General features: G+C 51.6%; 5 protein-coding genes across 5 annotated transcripts; 3 read left to right on the top strand and 2 right to left on the bottom strand.

The window, feature by feature from the left end:
* Window positions 1-905: 905 nt before the first annotated feature.
* Window positions 906-6,192, bottom strand: CABS01_13549 (ABC transporter transmembrane region; the record flags this gene model as incomplete). The annotated part of the gene is made up of 6 exons (XM_060546891.1): window positions 906-1,240; window positions 1,573-1,641; window positions 1,780-4,287; window positions 4,343-4,958; window positions 5,013-5,819; window positions 5,890-6,192. 6 exons carry the CDS (start codon window positions 6,190-6,192, stop codon window positions 906-908), a joined length of 4,638 nt encoding a protein of 1,545 aa, XP_060394715.1.
* A 1,035-nt stretch (window positions 6,193-7,227) lies between these two features.
* On the bottom strand, window positions 7,228-7,434 carry CABS01_13548 (uncharacterized protein; the record flags this gene model as incomplete). The annotated part of the gene is made up of 1 exon (XM_060546890.1): window positions 7,228-7,434. One exon carries the CDS (start codon window positions 7,432-7,434, stop codon window positions 7,228-7,230), a length of 207 nt encoding a protein of 68 aa, XP_060394714.1.
* A 445-nt stretch (window positions 7,435-7,879) lies between these two features.
* CABS01_13547 (uncharacterized protein) lies at window positions 7,880-8,044 on the top strand (the record flags this gene model as incomplete). Its single annotated transcript, XM_060546889.1, has 1 exon — window positions 7,880-8,044. The coding sequence occupies one exon, from the start codon at window positions 7,880-7,882 to the stop codon at window positions 8,042-8,044; it is 165 nt and encodes a 54-aa protein (XP_060394713.1).
* Window positions 8,045-8,691: 647 nt separating this feature from the next.
* Window positions 8,692-10,062, top strand: CABS01_13546 (uncharacterized protein; the record flags this gene model as incomplete). Its single annotated transcript, XM_060546888.1, has 1 exon — window positions 8,692-10,062. One exon carries the CDS (start codon window positions 8,692-8,694, stop codon window positions 10,060-10,062), a length of 1,371 nt encoding a protein of 456 aa, XP_060394712.1.
* A 505-nt stretch (window positions 10,063-10,567) lies between these two features.
* On the top strand, window positions 10,568-14,275 carry CABS01_13545 (acetamidase; the record flags this gene model as incomplete). The annotated part of the gene is made up of 8 exons (XM_060546887.1): window positions 10,568-11,087; window positions 11,135-11,180; window positions 11,378-11,527; window positions 11,603-11,874; window positions 11,950-12,125; window positions 12,182-12,461; window positions 12,519-12,573; window positions 13,186-14,275. The coding sequence occupies 8 exons, from the start codon at window positions 10,568-10,570 to the stop codon at window positions 14,273-14,275; spliced, it is 2,589 nt and encodes an 862-aa protein (XP_060394711.1).
* Between the last annotated feature and the right edge of the window lie 583 nt (window positions 14,276-14,858).

The raw sequence follows: 14,858 nt of genomic DNA, 5'->3' as shown, positions 1-14,858 counted from the left end.
AACGCGCATTTCGAAATCTTTGACCAGCGCTCTGCCAAGCCTGATCATGACGATTTCATCATACGAGTAGATGTCTTCACCAAAGGTCATGAACCCAGCCGATGCCGTCACATTCCCCAAAGGCCACCACACAACACACACACCCCATCAACCAATGCATCTACCCATTCTCAATCATTCCACAAAACTAATGCCTCTTATCCTCCGCTTCTTCACGTTCATTCGGCTTCTCTTCGCCGACCGCCGTCACCATCAACCAGCTTTCACCCAATCATCGCCCATCTCTTTCCACGACCGTTGAGCCATCAATTGCCGCGTCTGCCCATCTCACGTTACACAAAAGAATTACATCCCGCCTTCCCCTCCCTCTCCAATGGTTATCTCCGCCAAGGAAATTCGTCGATGGAGGTGCGACCAGGGGTGTGTGTGGAAAAGAGGGTGGGTTAACTCCAACACCCGACGACCTGCCTCTCGGGATGCGACGAAGAAGTGAGGCAAGTCAATGTTCTGAGTGTGGCAGGGTAACGCGACTAGGAAAGGAACAACGCACACAACGGTCTACTATCGGGGTCGGACAATAGCAACCTCATCCAATGCAACCGCGAGAAGTGTCACATTGTACTATCGCGGTATAGTTCAAGTAGATGCAAGGTCTTTTCGAGTAAATCTACAGATGCCGATAATGCACTCCAATCCACGCTACCACCCGCTCTCACTTCTCGCTCCGGGCATTCCCCTATACATTTTAGTTCAAAGAGGGAAAACAACTCGGTGTAGTTACACAATAGACTACACGGTCTTATCCTCTTGCCCCCTCCGCTGCCGCCGCCGTCACCACTTTTCTATTCGCCAAAATTCTCTTAGATTGTCACACAAGCTGCTGTCCGCCGTCTTCGTCCTCTATTTCACGAGGACTCTGAGGTGTCGAGACCGGCCTGCTTTACCAATCCGTAAAAGACACCCTGCTTCTTGATGAGCGCCTGCGGTGTGTCAAACTCCACCACCTCGCCCTTGTCTAGTACGACGACACGGTCGCTGTCAAGGATGGTGTTGATGCGGTGAGCGACGGTGATGATGGTACGGTTGGCAAACATTGGCGAGCGCAGAGTAGTCTGCAGCATGGCGTCTGTCTCGACGTCGACAGCCGCGGTTGCCTCATCCAGCACAAGGATGTTGGAAGGCGTCAGCATTGCACGGGCGAGCGACACGAGCTGCCGCTGACCCTGTGAGAGGTTGGAACCTAAGCACGAATGAGTCAGCATCACCATTCAAGTATGCGGCTTATCAATAGTCAAAGTCGGCAAAGCAACGAGAAAACATGGTAGGCAGAATGAGAGGGGCTAGCACGAGACTTTGACTGCATGCGTGGGAGATCATGCAGGGGACTCTTAACGACGCGATGTATGCATGTGAAAGATGACGGTGCTGCTGAACACTTCGAGTCCGACGCAGCAACTCGACGTTCGCCAAAATCCCGTTGTACACAAGTGCAAAAAGCCGTGAGAACTAATGTCGAATGGCCCAAGACTAGAGCCGATAGAAAGCGAAAGAGAACCATAAGCTGTGACTTACCTCCTTCATTGACCTTTGCGTCTAGGCCGCCTTCCATGCTTGTAACGTGGTCCTTTAGTCGGGCGTGTTCTGTGATAGCGCAGCGCATTAGCTCCAATCTATGAAGGTGGAGGGGCAGAAACACCGTCTCCTAGAGGCGTGGGCCGGTAAGGGATGACAAAGAGGTCGGGGAGAGGGGAGGGGTGGCCGTCGACCTGTATTACTTACCCAGTACGCTCCATAGCTCAGTGTCATCATGCACATTGGCGGGATCCAAGTTATCCCGGATGGTGCCCTCAAATAGCGCCGCATCCTGTGGAATAATGGCCAGTCTTCTACGCAGGTCTAGCAGTCCGATGGAAGATGTGTTGATCTGGTCAATGCTGATGTGGCCAGCAGTCGGCTCGATGATGCGGAAAAGAGCAAGGGTCAATGAAGACTTGCCTGCTCCCGTCCGCCCAACTACACCGATCTTTTCGTGAGTCTTGATGTCCAAATTAATGTTCTTCAGCACGTTGTCCAGGCCCTCGCGGTACCGGGTGCTGTAGTTCTTGAACTCAAGAGAGCCCTTGGCCGGCCAGGCGACAGGTGGGCGATTACTCTTGATGATTTCGGGGGCTTCGCTGGGCAGGCGCGCGTATTCGAGAACACGCTCAACTGACACAATATTTGTCTCAACCTCAACAGTCTGGCGCACGATCCAGTTGAGCGACGTTGTGATCTGCAGAGCATAAGACATGGCCAGACCCACAAGACCAGGGCTCAAGGGAACGTGGTTCGCGACTGTGACGACGGCAAATCCGGCAGCCGCAAGAATGACGATACCACCAATGAATTCGAGACGGACCGCAAGCCAACGATTCGCGCTGATAGATGGGAAGTAGGCTTTGAGGTTGGCATCGACACGCCACTCGTTCTCCAGCTCAAACCTCTGCTGTTGGCGGTACGCTCGGATCGTCGAGATGCCTCCGAGTGATTCCTGGAAGTGGGCGTATACGGGACTTCGGGTAACGCTGTCAAGTCTCTTGAGCTCACGAGAAGTGCGCAAGTAATACCGCTGGATCCAGTAGTAGATCAGAGTAATTGGAATGATGAGCGCGGCGAACGGAGGAGTCGTGATCGAAATGACAGCCAAAGTGAAGCCTGACCGAGCAGCGTTGACGAAGAGCATGTTGAAGGTCCTGGCGAGAACCTCGTCGACCCTGTAAATGTCACTGGAGAATCTGTTGAGAATGCGACCAGTAGGTGTAGTGTCGAAAAATGACATGGGTGATCTGAAAATGGCGTTGGCCATCCGCTCATGTAGCTTCCTCGACGCCTCAATCGAGCAGAAAATCCACAGAATGAGAGTCTGGATGACGGTCAGAAGAGAAGAGCCAATACCGAAGGCGAAGTAAATCCCGATGTAGTAGCCCACATGGTCGTTGGTGTGTGATTTTGCATTTTGCTCTGACCATGTCTTGAGCCATACGGAGCCACCAATGTTGGCTGTTTGAGAAGCCAGTAGAGCACCCATGTAGATGGCGACAGCAATAATGTTGCTGTTCTTGGCATACTCAATGTACACGTTCCACTTGACCTTTCCTTGCTCGATATGCTCCTTGGTCTGCTTGGACTTGCTGCCAGCAACTTCCTCATCAGTAAGCTTGCCCCGAGGTCCCCGGAAGCTGGCGGTACTAGCGCGGCGCAGCGTTGCCATGCTCGAAGATCGCTTCTTGTTCCTTACTGAAACGCCGGTCTTGATAGGTTCCATCTCAGGAAGCTGCTCTTGAGCCTCTTCCAACTCGGCCTTTTCTTGACTGCTGCCCTCAGCTTCGATGATTGTGGACGTTTCGCTACTGGAGCCGCTAGAGTTGGCCGAAGAAGAAGGGCCTGAATCTTGACCGGCAGTCTTGATGAGATCGTTCACCATGCCCTTCATTGCCACGAGTTGCTTGTACGTTCCGCGCTCGGCAATCTCGCCATCTCTGATCATGGTGATGTAGCTGGCCTCTGTGAGCACGGCAATGGCGTTTGTGGCGAGGATTCTGGTCTTGGTGTTCAGAAGGCCTCTGGGTCCGAGAACATTCTCGATGATATGTCTTCCGACATGGGAGTCTACGGCTGACAGGACATCGTCGAGAAGGTAGATGTCCGCTCTGGCGTAGACGGCGCGAGCCAAGGCCACACGCGCCTTCTGTCCACCACTCAGGGAGATGCCTCTTTCACCTACAACAGTTTCGTCGCCATCGGGCAGCTGGGCAAAGTCGTCAACAAGAGCGCATGCCTTGATCGTCTTTTCGTAGAAATCCGGGTCGTATCTGTAGCCAAAGATGATGTTCTCCTTCACAGTCGCGTTGAGAATCCAAGCTCCCTGTGCGACATAAGCCGTGGTTCCGTGGACTTCAACCTGACCTCTGATTTTCCAAAGATCGCCCAGGATACTCTGCAAGAATGACGACTTGCCAGCGCCAACTCTACCGACAACGCAAGAAAGTTCTCCCTTGTAGGCAGTGAAGTCAATATCCTTCAGAGCCTCCTTGTCTTCATGACGGTTCCAGGAGAAAGTTCCGTTCCGGACAATGACTGTCTCCTCTCCCATCTCTTCCGGCGCGGGCTTGATCGTAATCGCATCGGGCTGGATCTCTTCGGCAGTGAGGAAGGAGGTCAAACGACCGACAGCAACACTAGCTTCCACGATAGAGGTTATGACCATGGGCAAAACCGCCAAAGGGAACGTGAGCAGATTGAACAGAGCTAAGTCACAAGAGTCAGCGCTTAGCACTTATTGTAGGTGAACGGCATCACTTACCGAGTGCAGGGAAGACGATTTCAGTGGTCAGCGGCTTATCCTGCGTCATAACAAACACGGCAAAGGTGGAACAAGACACAAAAAATGGAGCCGTACTCCATGTGAAGTTGGCGAATGCTTGGGTTGCTCCAATCTTGCGAAGATTCTTGAGCTCGAGATCATTGCGAACGAAGTTCAGCTTGTTCATGAAAGCAGCACCCCAAGCGTAAAGCTTGATGCTCTTCATGTTGTTGATGATCTCGTTGATCAGGCGACTCCTCTTGTCCTTGTTCTTCATTTGCTCCTTTTGCAAGTTTCTCATGATTCTGGCAATGAAACCATGCGCAGGCATCATGATAATCATGACACCAATACCAGCAAGCATTGACCAGCCAACAAGTTGGTACAATGATACCATGCAGATGATGATCTGGAAAGGAGCGGACCAGACTTGCTGGGCAAATTGGGTCAGATCTTGTAGACGCTGAGCATCGACAGCCATGTAGTTCACGATATCGCCGGTCGACTTGGATGCGCGTCCCTCGTTGGACAGTCTCATCGACTTCTTGTAAATGGCCGATGCCAGACCGCCCTTGATCCGCATACCGGTGACGAATGCTAGCTGGAAATATTGATGCTGGCGCGTGTTAGTGGAGCTGCGTCTTGCTAACTCTTACGATATGGAACTCACGATCATGGAGGTTTGCAAAACGGCGCACGCAAACATTGCCAAGGCGATGGAAGCACCCTTGATCGGAGGCTGCTCCTTCTCATCATTCTCAGTGTCGTAAGAAGCTATGAATGCAATAAGATACTTCAGGAGTTGTGGCTGAAGATACTGCGTAACATCGTTAACAGCCTTGAAGAGCGCAGCTATGGCGTATGGGCCACCGTAGGCACGGAACATGGCTAGCCACAGGGATGGGTTCTTGTGGTGCTTGAGTTCGTACTCCCAAGCTTTGTTGAACGCGTCACCAGTGTTCTTGGTCTGGTCTTTTTGAGCGAGCCCCCAAAGATCATCTTCAGTCAAGTATTGCTTGTATCCATAGCGCATCAGAGGAGTCATCCAGGAGAATGTCAACTGGGAGAATACGGTGGCATATTCAATGGGACACTCTTCCTCGTCGATCAAAGCCTCGTATGCACTGACCTTCCTTGGCCATAACCACTCAACCAGGAATTCGGCTACAGAGAGGCCGAAGCCGACGGTGTAAGTAATGAAGTAGGCCGGGCTGGTCTCGTACAGCTGCTGAGAGATCAAGGACCGGAGCTTGACTGAGTATGCGATCAAGAGAAAGAGCCAGTAGAAGAGGACGACACCGTTGGGATTACGCAGGCGCGCATGCTCGAGCCATTGAATGGCAAAGATGACGCCCAGAGATAGGATTGTCGCAGCCGTTGTCCAAAATCGGAAGTCGCCGTACCAAATATCGGGATAATTGACGATTTGTAAAGCAAGTTGTACTGTCACGTCGGCAATGATCAATCCGAGGAGTGTCTGAAAAGGGCGGTTGGTCAGCTACAGACGAGATAAGAAAGCATTTTAAACGACCACTTGCCTGCTTGACCCAAAAATGCCAGTCTTTAGGGGCATCGGAAGGCTTTCTGCGCTGGATGAGCCATACAATGGCCAGAGATCCAAAGATGAGACCAAATGCTGCCACAGAGGCGATCCAGACATCGATGAAGCATGGTGTAAAGTCATATCGGATAGGGCTCAGCGGACCCCAACCCTCTTCGTTGCCGCATAGCGGCTGCTTGATCTCTGCAGTCGCAGAGAGATAGTTGCTACCGAGCTGTCCCAGGCGATGGAATCCGGTGAACGAGCCTGTGTGCAGAATGCGCTGCGGCGAGTAGTCGGAATACTCCATGGCGATTGCTCTTCTGCGGTTTCCCCCAACCCGCCTGTTTAACGCATGCTAGACAGAAGTACTATTCGGAAGGGGATTTATCGGTCGGTCGTTCGTGGGGCCCTCTCGTAGTAGAGGTGGAATTGACTGATCGGAATTGTTGAGCAGTGCAATTAGACGTATACACTGGAATAGAGATCAGGAAATCGTCACGGGGGCGACGTTGGCGACGTGGGAAAAGTTTTGAGGGCGGACGACCGAGTCGGAGTAAAGGCATGCGACGTACCGTGAAGTGGACGGGGGAGGTGCCCTGTGGTGGAGAGTCAGCTCGGTGTTGCTCTTGTGGTTCCAGAGTGCGAGTGACGCTGCTGCCCTCCCACTTCCGCTGCATGGTTTGTCAGCTTTGTGGACGCTGGGCCCTGGGGAAAGAAGCACCTGGCACCTCCCCGTCGCGGTCACTGATGACTGGTCCATGTCTCACACATTCGGGTTCGGAGAGCCATCCCGCGGCTTACCCAACCACAGGGCTCACCGCAGTTTAGCTCACGGAAAGGTGGGGAGCTATGACGACCTGCATTGCAGCCTTGTCCCGCATTCGGCTTTTTCGCGATACATTTCCGGTACCTCCGATGCATGCACAACTCAGTGTTCGCAGAGCCATCACTCGCCAACGTCGTGGAGTAGGGGACATGTTCCCTGTAAACGAGGGTCGCGCGTGTCAGCGTCTTGCATCTCAGTCTTTTCAGATAAGACGCTCGGATAATTGAGTCCGGCACCAGGTGCCGCGTATTGCCGTATTTTGCATGCACCGCTTACCGCATTGTGCCTCCTCACATTAGGTCCTTCGTCAGTAATGGAAAGGATGCGATAACGGAGGAGCGGTAGGCACATCATACGTAGTATGGGCAGGTACCTAACGGATAACATCGAACAATTGATGAGCTGTACGGCCTGAAGCACAGACGGCTTTTACCATACCGGTAGTGCACCGTAGCTCCGGTAGCTCGCCTTACATAAGCAAGTAGGTTTCGGCAAGCTACCTTGAGGTGTCACAACTCACAACAAGCCTTGTTTCCCCGGATAGCCAAGACAGAAACACATTGCGGGACGTTGCATGCAACATTGCTTTTCTGATTTCCCCGATCCGTGACATTCAGAGTTCGGTGAAACCCTTGACTCTGTAGACAGCACCTTCGCGTTTATCGCGATGCGATCGTCGGGAGTTTCAACTGCCTCTGTTTCTCGCGACTCATGTACAACCATGAAACATTGAATCCGACATGGTCGACATGGTCTTTGGCTGCGGTGGCTGCTGAACAAGCGCTCCCATCTGCCTGGCCCGTCAGAGAGCCACATTCCGACGCCACCGAACGCTTCTCCTCTAAGCAGCTAATCTGCCTTCTGTCATGAAGTCCCCCAAGTCTCGTCATGGTGACTCTCAAATCCCAAGGTCAACGTAAATTGAATTGCAGCCATCGGAACGGCGGACTCAAGAAGTTAAATACCATCCAGCTGGTCTCGGCTTCGGTTTTGATCTACGCATCCAGTCAACGACAGGTTCCAGAGCGGCAATGGAATCTAGAACCCGTTGCGGATCAAACATGTCTTACCCGTTTCGCGGCGTTTTCGCGGGGTAATTCACCATCCGCAACCAGAAGTGTCAGGCTCTTACTCAGTCTTGAGGACGAGAGCTGTCTCCGTCCTATGAATGGTGGTACCTTGCTGTCCGCTATCGCAATGCATAGGGCGCTGCCCATCCAGCCGTGCTTCCAAAGAAGCTTTTGAGTTTTCACGGCTCTTCAGAGCACTTCATTGCCGAGTCTACTTTACAACTATCGGCGCCGTGGCCGATGTTCGTCGAAACAACATCTGATATCATTGAACATCGTGGGACGGGTTCACTACCCTGACTGTCATGAAAGATTACACCTGGAGTAGTGGCTCCAGACTCATGGATCTGAAAGCGCGCAATTGGTAGAAAACGGGCCTACGATCCAGCAAAAGTCCAAAATATAGCCTCCAGAAATAGCCTTCGTGACAACCATGAACTTGAGGATGAAATGTGTCTAAGTCCTACCCAGGACGAAGTCCGAACAGGTGTCTTGAGCCAAAGTCTCATCGCCCCAGCCGCGCCTCAAAGGTACACAGTTGTGCGGGTTGTTGAGATTCTTATGAGCAAGATGACCTTTGTGGTGCCTACCGCCCACCTTCCTGAGCTTGTCAAGAGCTCTTTCTCCGATACGGTCTTGCCTTCTCTATACAAGAAGGACCTGCCTCACGCCTCCAGCTTCTTTCTTTCTTACTTCGGCAGGAACAAATCGACTCGCTTGCAAAGTAGAAAGGAAACCTCTATACCTCCTTCTCAGATTTCTTCCCACCCTTTCTTCTTACACTTCTCTCTCAATTCTTCCTCTCTCCCACCTCAACTCCCTCCCCCAGACAATTCACAATACTAATTCGAAGCTGGTCATACCTGCATTCTCAATCACACAGAGAGAGCTTCATCAAACTATCATCAGGATGTCAGATCCCCGGAAAAGACGCGAGGGGAACAAAACCGACGAGTCGGGATACTCCATTTCACCATCGCTTTTCGAAAACCTTACCATCGCGACCAAGTATGTCCAGCAAGGTGACGCTATAGAGATTGATCAACATGATGAATCCTACACTACGACGCTCCAACGTTTTCTTTCGGTAAACGCAGTTCTGAGCACAGCATCGTCATTTGCTATCCGTCAACAACAAGCGGCAGAGCAAGATCTTCCGCTTCAAGTCATTGGAGAAGGATTTTGCGGTGTGATATACGACTTCCATAGCAGGGGACTCGTCATCAAGGCCGGTAGATCAAACAAGAAGCAAGAGATGTGGGCTGATCATGTGGCTCACGTCAAGATGTGGGAGGCTTCGAAAACCACAAAGTCTTACGCCATGCCAAGACCTGCATATATCGTACAAGTCGAGGACCTTCAAGCTTGGAAGATTGCTCACCGCAAGGAGATCAAGAGTCACTCAGGATTTTTCTTCGATCCCAGCGCGATCATGGTATCTGAACGCATTCTCCCACTACCTCGAAGCATCCGTGAAGCGCTTGTGTCCGTCTTCTGTCCGTCCGACATGAAAGCCGACGCTTCAAACAACCCAGCAAACAAGCATTGCTTGGTACGCATTTACCTTGGACGCAGACGCATGAATCAAAGAGTTGAAAACAAATTCTCTCTGCGAAATTTTGAGCTCACGCTCGATAAGATGGAGATCTTGGGTGTAGACCCCCAGCAATATGTTCAGCCAATGGCTGAGGCTTTGGCGGTCATGCACTGGGCTGCTCAGATTGATGGTGCAGATGTCGAATTCGTTCTTGGCAGTTCTCCCGAGCGTCGCATATCTGCTCAAACCCTGGACACAATTGACCTTGAAGGGGATATCATCACGACGTGGAATATGGATGAATCGAAATCAAGCGGCATCAACTTTCTCCGACGCAGCGTGAGCATCTTCTTACTGGATTTCAATCAATGCAGAAGAATGCCGCCCACTCCCAAGGGCATTGATGATGCTGTCAAAGCATTCTGGGAAAATGACCCATACTATCCAAGACCTGGCTACAAGGAGGGATCCCAAGAGTGGATGCTTTGGGAACAGTTCAAGGGCCACTACTTAGTCAAGAGTTATAAGATTCTGGATGACTCTGCTACAATGCCCGCCGAGTTTCTCCGCAGAGTCGAAGAGCATGGAAATTCAGCTGCAAGGCAGCTATTCATGGGCGGCCCCCCTCCAAATTCTGCTACGGCTTCCTCAAGTCCCACTCCTGGTCGTTCAAGCTCTATAGCAGACACGAACGAAGGCAACAACAACAAGAAGAAGCAGAGGAAGTACGCAACTCTAGGATAATCCTCTCTCTACGGACAAGGCAAGCTCGCCAACTTCTTATATGCACAGGAGATGGCCAAGAGAAGTCCATAAAAATTAGTCTCGAATACTAGAATAGGGAATGAATTGATCAATGTTTCGGGCTATCAGGTTCCCAGTCTGAGACTCCCTCCTGTTGGGAAACAGGCTTTATCTCATAGTGACCCTATCACGCGGTTGTCAAAATAAATGGCACATTCAGGTGACTATCTACTTTTTCTACTTAATTTCATAAATTCTCCTATAATTCAAATTTCGTCTAAAGGTTTTGTAATCGTTAAAAGGGGTGTTAGTTGTCTGATGACCGAGTACGTAAGTCATGGAATCAAGGTCCATGGAAAAGATACGGACATCAGGCATTGTGATGATGACCTCGCCACTGCTATTAAGTCGTCTGGTAGAAACAAGATCGAACGCATTTTACATGAACTTGTTTGATCCATAATCCAACTCTAATCGGAAACGACCTAGCGAAGTTACGTTGAAAATGGGCGATAATCAAGATCAGCCTTTCACTTCGGAAAGCGAAGGTTCCACCAGGCTGCCTACAATAAAGCCTGGGATCAATACACAAACACCGACACCGCCATGGAAACTACGCGTCGCGCAGAAGCGTGCAGAACAATACGCCAAGATTCCCGTTGGATGGCGTATCGACCAAACTGTTCCCCCTCCCAAAGACACGGACACCTTTCTTCGTTCATCTGGAGTCTTGAGCGCGGAAGAGCTTGCTTGTACGGAAGTTGAAGACATCCAAGTCTTACTTGAGCAGATTGCGACTCGAAAGTTGAGCGCAGTCCAAGTCCTCAAAGCGTTCGCGAAGCGAGCAGCCATAGCCCAGCAGCTAGTGAAATGCTGCACAGAGCTCATATTTGAAGAGGCTCTCAAACGAGCCAAGGCTCTAGATGTCCATCTAGAGTGGACAGGCTCCGTAGTTGGGCCGTTGCATGGACTCCCGGTATCCCTTAAGGACATATTCGACGTCAAAGGGTTTGACTCTACCATCGGTAAGCCGCTGATTGCAGGTTTCCAGTGTGGTACTAACAACTCCAAGGCTGGGTTAACCTCATTGGGAAGCCGTCGAAAGAAAACAGCGTCTTGTCAGACGTTCTCATAGCTCAAGGAGCTGTGCTTTTTGTCAAGACGAATGTTGCGCAGGCACTGATGATAAGAATCTCCACCAACATACACTTGCAAGACCGTAGTCTCATATAGAACTTTAGCTATCGGACTCCTACAATCACGTTTTTAAACAATCTTTGAACTCACTCAACTGCGAACTGATATCTGGTGGCAGCTCAGGTGGCGAAGCGGCACTCGTAGGCTGTCATGGTAGTTTGGTCGGGATCGGAACAGACACCGGTGGTTCCATACGTATCCCAGCAGCTCTGCAGGGACTTTACGGGCTCAAACCGACTGTTGGACGACTACCATTCGAGGAGTCGAGGTAAGTTGCTCCCCCCCAACGTTCGGTTGCTTTGTTGCTTTAAAGCATCGTTGACTAACAAGAGTGGGACGGCAGCAAATGGAAATTTATCGCACCGCCAGTGGCTGGTCTCCTAGCATTCAGCCTCTCGACAATCGAGACCTTCATGGATGGCATCTTGTCTTGTGAGCCGTGGCGAAGTGATCCGACGTTGCTGCCCATCCCGTGGGGCAAGGAGCTCGCGGCCAAGCCCGACAAGCCTCTCAAGATCGGATATTACATCAATGACAACGTCGTCCGTATACAGCCGCCTATTGAACGTGCGGTACGGGCTGTCGTTGATAGCCTCACGGCTGCAGGGCACACTTGTGGGTGTTGGTCCATTGCTCGCTCTTGGAAATTTTGGCCTTGGCTGTACCTGTGTGCTAACACAACGCATGCAGTGATCGAATGGGACCCCACCTCGCTTGCTGAAGCTTACAAGGATTGTACAACTGCCACATTCGCTGATGGCGGTGAGTCTCACAGGATGCTGAGTGAGGCCAGCGGAGAGCCGTTAGCCAAAGGGCTTCTCGTTGGAACTGAAGAAGACAAACTCTCAGTTGCAAAGTCTCGCCATGTAGCTCAGCTCAAGCACGGATGATATGCACTACCTCGACTAATGAAATTACACAGCTGGCTGCCAAAAAGCTCAAGTATGAGCAAGAATACCTCAAGCGCTGGAACGAGGCAGGTGTTGACGCCCTCATCACGCCGGTGGCACCCTGGGTCGGGATGAGACCCAGAGTGTGGGCCAGGTCAAAGCCTCACGTCGAATACACCTCGCACTGGAATTGGCTTGATTATGCAGCCTTGACGATCCCCGTAATGCGAGCTGAAAGCGATGGTGCCTCGAGCCAGCAGTGGACTGATCATGTCCCATGTAACAAGAGCGATGAGATAAACTACCAGCTGTGTAAGCATTCTTACGGCATCGCCTCTCAAAGGGCTGTACATACTAATGAAAAACTAGATGATTTTGAGCAGATGCGCGGCATGCCGGTTGGTGTGCAGATTATTGGAGGAAAGTATGGTGAGGAAAACTGTATCTCAGTTGCAAAAGTCGTGAAGGATGCTCTGGAGGTCGAAACCTTGAAAAGCACAAAGCACAATATCGTAGTATGACAGTAAGAAATGCTTTGTCACTAGTATCGCGTGATCCGAAGAAATAATCGAGTCGAGACAATATCACAGAAAACTCAGGTAAATGATGGTATCCGACTTTTAAAGCGGACATCGTTAATGGCATGTTGGTGTTTTCCTCAGAAACGTTTGCCAGGGGTCGTCAGAGTACCTACCTTATCTATACCCATACACCTCAGTCTAGCTTGATTAGATAGCTAAACGACGTTGCAGTCTGCTGAGCCTCAAGATACGACAAGAAAAGTACCTGTCTTCCTTGTCCGGGGAAAGGCGGGCTATCGCCTGGGTTTAAGCTTATCTCGCAGGAGTGGCAGGCACGCGGGAAGCCAAGACCCGCGAACAGGAAACCACCAGTACCTTGCTAGGTACGCAAGATAAGATAAGCCAAAATCCAACGACGTCAATCCAGGAAGACCCCTCCAACAACTTTCTTTCCTCCGAACTTTATTCAACTACACACTGGCGTCAACTGTACTTTCCGACTGATCATCTGGTAGCCGCTGCGTGCTGGCGAAAGAGAACACGATGACCAGTTCGCCGGCATCGCCGCGACGGCGACATATCCTTTCGTCTGTCAATCCCGGCGACAGTCACGAGAACACACCAGAGCCAACCAAGCGCAAATCGCCGCCCGCTCCAACAGACGCAGGAGCAGAAGCGCAAGCGCAAGCAGAACCAGGCGACGGCGAAAACCTGCGACCTAGATCATCCCGCTTTCGGTTAAAATCCAAATATTCAAAGTCGAGCCGATCGCATCGTCACCGCGACCGTGAACGTGGCCATGATCCAGACGCCGCCGACAATGATGAATCCCGCTCAGAACACCGCCACAGTCGCCGCCACCACCACCACCACAGCAGCAGCCGGCGACATCGCAGACGTTCACGGTCCCCGACGCCACCGAACCCCTACGAACCCCAGGCCCTCGACCCAGACGCCGCATTCCGCGAATCCCTATTCGACGCGATGGCCGACGACGAGGGCGCGGCATACTGGCAGGGCGTCTACGGGCAGCCGATACACGTCTACTCGAACGAGAGGCCAGGCCCAGAAGGCGAGCTCGAGCGGATGACGGACGAAGAATACTCCCAGCACGTCAGGCAGAAGATGTGGGAGAAGACACACCAGGGCTTACTAGAAGAGAGGGCCCGTCGGGAAGAAGCACGGAAACGCAAAAAGGAAGAGGAAAAGGTGAATAGGAAGCTTCAAGAAGACATGGAGCGGAGCCTGCGTCGCGGGGAGGAGCGGCGCAAGAAGAGAGCATGGGTCCAGCTGTGGGAAGAGTACACACGAGGCTGGACGGAGTGGGCCAACAACGTGGACAAGATTCCCTGGCCCGTAGAAAGCGGTCGACGTAGAGACATTAACGAAAAGGAAGTCCGGCGGTTCATCGTCAACGGGCTCGGGCTGGAGGATATTGGCGAGAAGGAGTTCGCTGCGAAGCTGCGCGAGGAGCGCGTGCGGTGGCATCCCGACAAGATGCAGCAGAAGCTTGGCGGACAGGTGGACGACGAGGTTATGAAGGACATTACGGCGATTTTCCAAATCATTGATAAGTTATGGGCAGATACCCGGTCGAAGGCGTAATTTGAGCATACAGTACATGCGGATAAAAGCCTTCGACCATCAGATCATCATACGGCGCAATAGCAGAAAGGTTTTTTACAGGTACGGGGTGTTTTGTTTTAACCGTCTCGGGAGAGGTCAAGTGCGATCGAGATCGCGAGCTATCAATCCCATGTTCGACTTTGCTTTTCACACGGTGAAACATTGGGTGAGGCAGTGTGGCGGGACCTGAAATGCACCATTGCTTGCCTTGCCTTGCCTTGCCAGGGCCCGCCCCATTTGGAGAGCGAGGTGGCTGGCTGCAGCTGGCTACGGTGTTTGCACTAGTAGATATGCATGGTTCGGATACGAAGTCTGGTGCAGGACAAGCGTGGCCTGCTGCAACACTGTGTTGTTGGAGCAAAGCGCCATTTATCGGGTACAAAGCAACTCCGACGTTACTCACGTTCCAAACAGCAGCGCCCTTAGATATTTGGGCAAAAGAGAATAATGCCAGAAGAAATGTGGTTATCATGTAGCGGTAATTATTGTTGTGCACTTTCCCTCCCACTTGATGTAGAGACATAGCTTGGATGGTAGGATGAATCAATCACGAGTTCGAGTC

This window comes from Colletotrichum abscissum, assembly GCF_030869225.1.
Source record: "Colletotrichum abscissum strain IMI 504890 chromosome Unknown Scaffold_46.1, whole genome shotgun sequence".
Classification (NCBI taxonomy): Eukaryota; Fungi; Ascomycota; class Sordariomycetes; order Glomerellales; family Glomerellaceae; genus Colletotrichum; species Colletotrichum abscissum.
Note: the sequence above shows the minus strand (reverse complement) of the source record. Positions and strands in the feature narration are given on the sequence as shown.